Consider the following 9,260-nt stretch of genomic DNA (forward strand, 5'->3'; position numbering starts at 1 on the left):
TCCTACTTTAATAACTTTATTCTGAAGCCCTTGAAAAGTATCAAATTACATATGCTATATTTCTGGCGATGCAACACTTAAAATTTACTACAACTTAAGGCAGTAAGTGAGCTAATGACTTCTACATCAAATTTCAGAAAGCTAGAGGCTAGACAAAAGCATGTGTTTGAAAGAGCCTGCAAAATAATAAATGCCTGAGGGAACTGGATGGCTCTTGGGCTTCTAAGCTAAATAAAGCTGGGGGGGGGGGGGGGGCTTTGCAAAGATCCTAGCGAGGATAATCCCTGTGATTACACAGCGCAAAGCCTCCAATCAATTCTACGCCAACCAAGGGAAAATTAATCCAAGAAGAATAACACTTGAAATATTGAGAAAACACACACACACACAGTTCTGTTTTTTCAAACACTCTGTCAGCGCTGGAGACCATATCGGGTCATTCTAACAAGCCAGAAGATTCCACTAGCGAGTTGTGTCTGTGACAAGGTCTTGGCTTTGTGTTAACTAAGGGACAAGCAAGTTATCAGCGTCCCAGCGCTCAGGCCTTCGGGTGCTCTCCGGACTCCCAGGAGCCTTCCTACTTCCTGCACACCTTTGAGTGATTGCACTCTGACTTCCTGCATTGCACACCCCTGGAATTGGGGTACCTTCCTCCTGAAGGGTGACTCTAGCCAAGTTCCCGAGGCAAGCTCGGAGGTTAAAAGTTTGCAGTCCGACCCTCCATTAAGGCACCATCCGCCGCAGCATGCTGATGAATTTATGTAAGCAACTCTGAAGGTAACGCATCGCTGCTGGGGCACAAGTCAGGAGGCTGAGCGCGGCTGCAGCGAGGGGCTGAGGCTCTGCTGACGCTCGCTCCCCGCGGCTGCTGCCACACGACAGGTCCACGCAGACAGGTCCGAGAGGCGAGCACCTGGGCACCTGCCCTCAGCTCCCCCGGCGCCGCTCTCCTCCTGCCCCCCCGCCCCGACCCCGACCCCTAAACCTCCTGGGGCCAAGGTAGGCCAGCCAAGCTACAGCTCTTCCAAGCACGATCCGCGACGATAAGGCCCGGGCACATTCCTCTCGCAAGATGCCGAGATAAAGAGGCTCAGGAGCGCGCTGTCCACTTTCGCCAGCACCTGCCCTCGCCAAGGGGGAGGCACTCCCCGGGCCGGTGGTCGGGAGATGCGGGGCGAGGGTCCCGGCCGGGGGAGCGGGATGCCGTGCTCGGTCCTTCCAGCAGGAAACAGCCCGAGCCACCTGGCGCCTCACCTGCCCGGGCAAAGGTGCCAGCTGTTCGTTAGTACCTGGACGTGTGTGTATCTAAACTCATCAGAATGTTGTCCCCGAACCGCACAAGCTCTAGGGACTAGGAAGACATCAGGTCGCTCTGTATGAAATGAAAGGAAACTTTTGTGGGGGCTGGCGGAGGGGGGTACACGGAAAAGAAGCAGGTGAATGCAGGTAGAGGTAGTTCCTGAGGAACCTGCCGGCCGGGTCCGGAGGTGGGAAGGCGGACGAGCGGAGCGCGGAGGGGACAGAGGAGGGAGAGGAGGCGGCGAGGCTGGCTTGGCCGCGCTCCCCGGGCGGCGCTCAGGTGAGGCCGGACACTCACCTCGGGCAGCTCGCGGAGCTGGTTGGCGTCCAGCAAGAGCTCCTCCAGGCTGCGGGCGTAGCGGTAGATCTCCTCGGGGACGTAGACCAGCGAGCAGTGGCGCTTGTCGATGGTCTCCACATGACGGTTGCACCGCCACAGGGGGATGCAGTGGAACATCGCCGCCCCGCCGCCGGGTCCCGAGCCGCGGACACCCGGGCTCCGAGCCCGCTCCGCCCGGCGGCTCCGCTCCGCCCGCTGCCCTCTCCGCGCTCGTTGGCCCCCGTGCTCTCTGGCTCCTCGCGCGGACCTTCGCGGCCTGAAACGCTCCCAGGAACCTCGGGCGGGAGCCACAGCCCCGTCCCAGCGCCCCCGCCCGCCAGCCGGTGCGTCCCCTCCCACCCTCCAGTCTCGCCGCCGCCGCCGCCGCGCAGAGCTTCCTACTCGCCGCCTCCGCGCGACGGAGCATGCGCGCCAGTGGGCGCGCGCCCAGGGCGTTTCCCCGCCCGGGGATGCTCCGCGCCGGGTTTTCCCGGCGACCGGATCCGGGGAGGGTCGTGGGACCTGCGGACCCGGCGCTCAGGGTCCCCCCGCCCCTACTTGGACCCTGACTTGGGGAGCATCGAGCCCCCTGAGGAAGCCAGGCTGCACAGGAGACTAGTGCAAAGATGAGGCGGGGGAGAGGCAGCCCGAGCGGAGCAGAACAACTTTGATTTTTAGTTTTACTTAACTCGCTCTCCTCTCCCCGAGCGCTCCCCTTCCCCAAAACAACTTTCTCTTCCGGGGTCAGGCAGGACCGCCCCGAAGCGCACCGTGCGCGCAGCGGGCGCCCCGAGTCCGGGGTGCGGCGCGGTTGTGAGGGGGTCTCCGCCGCCCTGACTGCTGCTTTCTTAGCCACGTGTGCGCTCGCTGTGCACAGAAGCCCCAGCGTGTGCGTCCTGCACGGAACCCGGGCCCTTGCCTTGCCTTCTGGCCCGCGGGCACCGCCTGCAGGCTGTGTAACCTGGGAGCACATCTTCAGTAACCATTGTTCACAGACATAGTAAAAAGAAATCCCCATGCCCCCAAAGGCAGAGGAGGGAGAGTCCGCGGGATTCTCATAGGTGTGGGTGCATCCCATCAGGAGCCCAAATGTCCAAGTGAGCTGGCAAAGGTGAGTTTCTGAGCCTGTTCTGCCTGGCCAGATGTTTGGCCCGCGGCGACTGGTCTGGACTGGTGTAGAGGGACAAGCGGGGGAGGTGGTGCAGGTCGCGCGGGGACTGCCTGGGGACCATCCTCCCGGCTCCTGTTGTTTGCACCGACACCCTTGCAAAAGGTCATTTGCAACCCAAGAAGGAGTAGCTGGGAGAACCCGTACAGAACAGATAATAATGACTATTCTTTTGACCCGGATTCATACCCAAGGACAAGGGCCAGAATCCTGAATTGCCCCCACTGCTCCTATAACTCTTTGTATCGCACTCACTATCTGCGAATCACCTAACAGGCTCCTTCCTAGAGGGTTGCCCACCAGGTCAAAGCCAATCACATTGATAGATGTGTGACTCCCCTTCCAGCTGCCCCCTAGTCCTCACACTTTCCCCTTGGAGTGTACTCAAACACCAGATTCCACCTGTGGCCTCTGCCACCCCCACTGCCCGCCTCCAGCTGCTAAAGATAAAATCTAGAGCCACAGAATCTGCACTTCTGCAGAAGTCTGAAAGTGGAGCATGCTCAGTGGCCAAAGTAAATGTTGGCCTGAAACAAGTTTTTGCAGTGCACAGGTGGCTTCACAGACTCTCCTCTTAGTTGCAGCTGTGCACAGGACAGGTTTCCCCTGGGTGAGTGGGAGGGGGCTCTTCATTTCAACTCTGCTAGGAAGGCATTCCTACCCCAGCAGTATCACCTTAACTCTTTAAACCTAAGCAATCCCTAAAGTCCTTGCCCTACCCACTCCCCAGTCTCTCTTGTTTGTCCTTGTGTGATTCCTCATTCTCTGGAAAGGCTGTCTGGACTTTGAACCTTAGCTACTCTTCTTCCTTGTTCTTGCATTCCAGAACCCCATTTTGTGCCACCTTTAATGGAAAGCTGTGGTTCCTCACTGAGAGTCGGAGTCTGCCACGGTAAGCAAGCCACTGTCTTTGCAAATTTTCCAACTGCTTTAAAAAGGAAGGGAGGAAGGGAGGCTCCCTCATCTTAATCTTCAACTGACTTCCAGAGATGGTCACACTAGTTATTTTAATAAATGTGTTTTAAAGATGTGGCTGGTCTTTTTAAAAATTCAGACCTCACTAAGCATTCCCTGTGTGCCTCTCCGTGAAACTTACACTTCCTTGTGTTATCACCTTAATCCCAAGGAGATTGTGACCCTCCCCCCCACATCAGGGACAGTTTCACTTGCTTTGTAGATCCCTGCAGCTACCACAGTGCCATATGCACACTGTATGACAGCAAACCTGTGTTGGAAAGTCAGTGGCAGAATTCTTTTTTTTTTAATATATTTCATTGATTTTTTTACAGACAGGAAGGGAGATAGAGAGTTAGAAACATCGAACAGAGAGAAACATCGATCAGCTGCCTCTTGCACATCTCCCACTGGGAATGTGCCCGCAACCAAGGTACATGCCCTTGACCGGAATCGAACCTGGGACCTTTCAGTCCGCAGGCCGATGCTCTATCCACTGAGCCAAACCGGTTTTGGCAGTGGCAGAATTCTTGACTTCCCTTTTTTCCAAGCACCTGCCAAGAATTTGAAACAGCCCCAGCTGGTTTGGCTCAGTGGATAGAGCATCTGCCTGCAGACTGAAGGGTCCCAGGTTCAATTCTGGTCAAGGGCACATGCCTGGGTTGCGGGTTTGATTCCCAGTAGGGGGTGTGCAGAAGGCAGCCAATCAATGATTCTCTCTCATCATTGATTTTTCTATCTCTCCCTCTCCCTTCCTCTCTGAAATCAATACAAATATTTTTTAAAAGAATTTGAAACATTAGTCTGGTAAGAGAGGGGAAAAAATGAAAAACACTTTGTCAGCTGGAGAATAGGGAACCAATTTTTTATCTTCCTGCAGGATGTTAAGGTTTCCCTGTTGATATAATTTCTAGTTTATTTCCCATATACAAATGTATTGTATATGCAATATAAACAAAATTTAAAAGACCATCTAAATCTATTTTTGGGGGGTAGTGCAATTCATTCATTTTCATTGTGAATCATTTTTCACAGCCTTTGGGGCTAGAGAGGTCTGGCTTTGAACTTTGGCTCTGCCACCTAATAGCTTTGCAGAATTGAACAGGTTGCTTAACTTTTATGAGCCTGAGTTTCATCAATCTCAAATGAAGACAATGGTCCATGAATTGTTATCAGAGTTAAATGAGATGATGTAAATAAAATGCTTGGCAGAGTGTCAGGCCACATTAGTTCAATCAGTAAGTATTCACTATACACTGTGTTAGCCAACCTTTTGGATGCACCCCAACGATTCCCATCTCCTGATTGGTCTGTGTAATCAACTTCTATCTTTGTGTCTCTTGGATCACTCACTTTGGGGAAACCTGTTTTACGCAGCCCATTGGAGAGGTTCGCATGGCAGGGGATTGAGGACTGCTGACAACAGCCAGCAAGGAACTGAGACCTCTTGCCAAATAGCCATGTGAGTGAGTAATCTTAAATGTCAATCCTTCAGCCCTAGTCAAGCCTTCAAATGACTATAGCACCAGCCAGTGGCTTAACTGCAACCTCATGATAGACCCTAACCCAGGACTACTAAACTAGGCTGTTCCTGAATTCCTAGCACTTAGAAATTGTGTGAAACAAATGAATGTTTATTATTTTAAGCTGCTAAGATGTGAGGTACTTTATTACATAGCAACAGATAACTAGTAAATGTGCACACTGTATCATGCATTGTGCTAGATACAAAGAACCAGGTAGGTCTTGCCCTCATGAAGCTTACACTCTGAGGTTAGGAGAATGATAAATGCTAAATTAATGTTCTCTTATTAATATTTTTTTCATTAATTTTTTTAAAAATTGAAAGTCCAGAATGATAGCTGGTAAGATAGGGACAGAATGGGGATTCAGAGATTTGAGCATCTGAATTTTAAAGTGAGACACCACCATCTATCCATTTGAATGACTAAAAAAAAGATTGACAGTTTCATGTGTTACTGAAGATCTAGAGCAAGGATCCTCAAACTACGGCCCGCAGGCCACATGCAAATACAAATATTGTATTTGTTCCCGTTTTGTTTTTTTACTTCAAAATAAGATATGTGCAGTGTGCATAGGAATTTGTTCATAGGTTTTTTTAAAACTATAGTCCGGCCCTCCAACGGTCTGAGGGACGGTGAACTGGCCCCCTGTTTAAAAAGTTTGAGGACCCCTGATCTAGAGCAACTGGAACTCATGCATTGCTAGTGGAAGTGTAAAATGATAAAACCACTTTCAGAAAACAATTTGGAAATTTCTTATAACCATATACCTACCCTAATGATCTAGTCATTCTACTCTTAGGTATTTACACACACACAAAATGAAAATATCTTTATACAAAGGCTTTTCTACAAATGTTGATAGCAATTTTGTGAATAATAGTTAAACACTGGAAATAATCCAAATAGTTTTCAAAAGATGAATGAGTAGCCCTCACGGGTATGTCTCAGTTGGTTGGGCATCATCCTGTGCACCGAAGGGTGCCAGTTCGATTCCCAGTCAGGGCACATGCCCAGGTTGTGGGCTCAGTCCCCAGTAGGGGTCATGCAGGAGGCAGCTGATAAATGTTTCACTTTCGCATCAATGTTCCTCTCCCTCTCTCTCTAAAAAATCAATAAAAAATCTTTTTAAAAAGATGAATGAATAAACAAAATATACCAAAACAATGGAATAACAACAATAAAAGGGAACATACTGATATGTATAACAACTAGAATGAATCTTGAAAACATTATGCTGAGCAAAAGAAGCCAGATACAAGACTACATACCATGTGAATATATATGAATGAATTCTAGAAAATGAAAGCTAATATAAAGTGTCAAAACCTAGATCAGTGGGTACCTGCAGCCAGAACTGAGGAGAAATGGGGAAAGATTGTTTTGGGGTAATGGAGTTATTCTATATCTTGGTTGTGATTGTGGTTATACAGGTGTATGTTTGTTAAACTCATCAAACTTTACACTTAAAATTATTAGATAAAACTTATATGTAAATAAAATTAATTTTAAAAGTTAACCAATAGTATACAAGTAAATGTATCCAACAGGCAATTATAAGTTACTTCTAAGGCTAGGTCATATTTTGTTATTTACTGACTGCCCATTATATGCCACACCCTGGGTTCAGCTTTATTGGATGACAGGCAGTTATTAAGGAAAATATTACAATCATAGTACTATTTTTTTAAAATCCAGAGAGAGGCTGATCTTTTTCGTCCTATAAAGGGTCACTTGAGTAACACTCTGAGCATTTATATGCAAGTCAAACAGGCAAATGAAATTCTATTATATGCAATGCTGAATACTAGGAAGAAATTTCCTTAAGCACCCCAAAGTTGTCTGGGAGAAGAAGCACTCTGACCTCAATCTCTACTTTTCCAAACTTGAATTTAAGGATATGTTTCAGAGATTATATATACCTGCTGTAAGGCAAGGACACTCAAACCATTCAAGAAACCCGAGAGCCAATCTCATGGGTAAATTAGTTTAAAATTCAACAAACTTTATAATAAGAAACAAAGTCACCATCCTAAAATCTCTTTGATTTCTTGTTACTTTGAAATTAAAATTCTATCCTCCATTCCTTATTTTTTATCTGGAATGTTTAGCCTATTTACATTTTAAAAGATTTTCTTAAATTGATTTTTAGAGAGAGAAAGGGAGAGGGAAAGACAAAAACATCTATAAATATTTAATATAATCAATGATATATTTGGGTTGAGTCTACTATTTTGTAATTTGTTTTCCATTTGTACCGTCTGATTTTTGTTCCTCTGTTCTTCTTTTCACAGCATATTTGTCTATTGGCTAGTTGTAGACATTGATCTAGGGATTTAATGCTTCATCAAATTTTCAGTTAATTTAGAGTGAATATACCAATTCATTAAATTATCTATCCTCTTTGTCCATTATGTTATAGTTTTTATAAATATTACATTTACATATGTTATAAACTCCTCAACACAATTTTATAATTTTTTAAACAGTTATATATATTTTACAGAAACAAGAGAAAAATAGTCTCATAGTTACACAAATGTTTACTATTTGCAGTGTTCTTCATTCCTACCTATCTGTAGTGTCTTTATTTCAACTAAATTCTGTGAGGACATTTTCAGTGGATACAGAATTCTAGATTGACAATCTTTTCTTTCAGTAATCTAAAAGTGATCCATTTTCTCCTCATATCCATTATTTCATATGAAAGTTAGCAATATTTCAAATTCGTGCTAACTCATGGATATGTCATTTATTTTCTTTTGTCTGCTTTCAATATTTTCTCTTTATCTTTGGCTTTTAGCAATTTGATTAGTATATATCTGTATTTATCTTGATTGGGGTTTACTAAATCTCAACCCTAAAAACATAACTTTCGCCAAATTCAGGATATTTTCATCCTTGATTTCTCAAATTTTTTGCTCCATTTTCTCTTTTTTCTTTTTGGTACTCCAATTTTACAGATGTTAGACTTTTTGATATTGTCTCACCTTTACTTGAGGCTCTGCTTTCCACCCCCCAGCATTGTTTTCTTCTCTGTTCTTCAGATTGGATAATATATTGATCTAGATTCAACTTACTGGTTCTTCTATCATCTGAGGCTACTATTAAGCCCATATAAAATAAAATTTTAGAAAGTTTATTTTTTAGTTATAGAAGTTTCATTTGGTTCTTTTTTTATTATTATTATTTCTAATTCTCTGTTGAGATTTCCTTTGTTTATTCCTTGAGTATTACTTTACATACCTGATTATAATTATAACAGCTGCTTTAAACTCCTTATATGCTAATTCCAACACCAGGTCATTTCAGATGTAGTCCTCTTGAGTGCCTTTTCTTTTAACTGTGAGTCACATTTTCCTGTCTCTTCACAGTCCCAGTAATTTTGGATTGTATCCTGGACATCATAAATGATAGAATCTCTGGATTCTATTATATTACTCCAAAGAGTATTAATTTTTGTTGTTGTTTTATTTTAGCGCACAGTTAGCTTGGATGAAATCAAACTCTTACGTCTTAATTCATTCAGTCTGCTATAACAAAAATAGCATATACTGGATGACTTAGAAATAACAGAAGTTTATTTCTTATAGATCTGGAGGCTGGGAAGTCCAAGATCAAGGAACCAGTAGATTTGGTGTCAGGTGAGGACCCTCTCCTGGTTTATAGATGATCTTTTTTTCACTGTGACCTCACACATTGCAGGGGAATAGGGAGATCTTAGGATCTCTTTTATGAGGACACTAATCCCATTCATGAGGATTCTACCCTCATGACCTAATCATCTTTCAAAGGCCCTATCTGCATAAAAGACCTTTACTCAGAAAATTATAAGACATTGAAGAAAGAAATCAAAGAAGATACAAATAAATGGAAACACATATTATGTGTATGGATAGGAATAACTAATAATGTTAAAATGTTCATACTACCCAAAGTAATCTATAGATTCAATACAATTCCCATCAAAATACCAATGGCATTTTTCACAAAACTA

The 9,260-nt window shown here is 44.9% G+C and overlaps 1 protein-coding gene across 1 annotated transcript in view; it reads right to left on the bottom strand.

Moving 5' to 3' along the window:
- The window catches only part of LRRC1 (leucine rich repeat containing 1), a 128,046-nt gene extending 126,156 nt beyond the window's left edge, over positions 1-1,890 (bottom strand). The window contains exon 1 of the mRNA XM_059701377.1: positions 1,598-1,890. Coding sequence (XP_059557360.1) covers positions 1,598-1,756 — 159 coding nt within the window. The 5' untranslated portion in view covers positions 1,757-1,890. The remainder of the gene's footprint in view (positions 1-1,597) is intronic.
- Positions 1,891-9,260: the final 7,370 nt, after the last annotated feature.

This window comes from Myotis daubentonii, chromosome 6, assembly GCF_963259705.1.
Source record: "Myotis daubentonii chromosome 6, mMyoDau2.1, whole genome shotgun sequence".
Taxonomy (NCBI): domain Eukaryota; kingdom Metazoa; phylum Chordata; class Mammalia; order Chiroptera; family Vespertilionidae; genus Myotis; species Myotis daubentonii.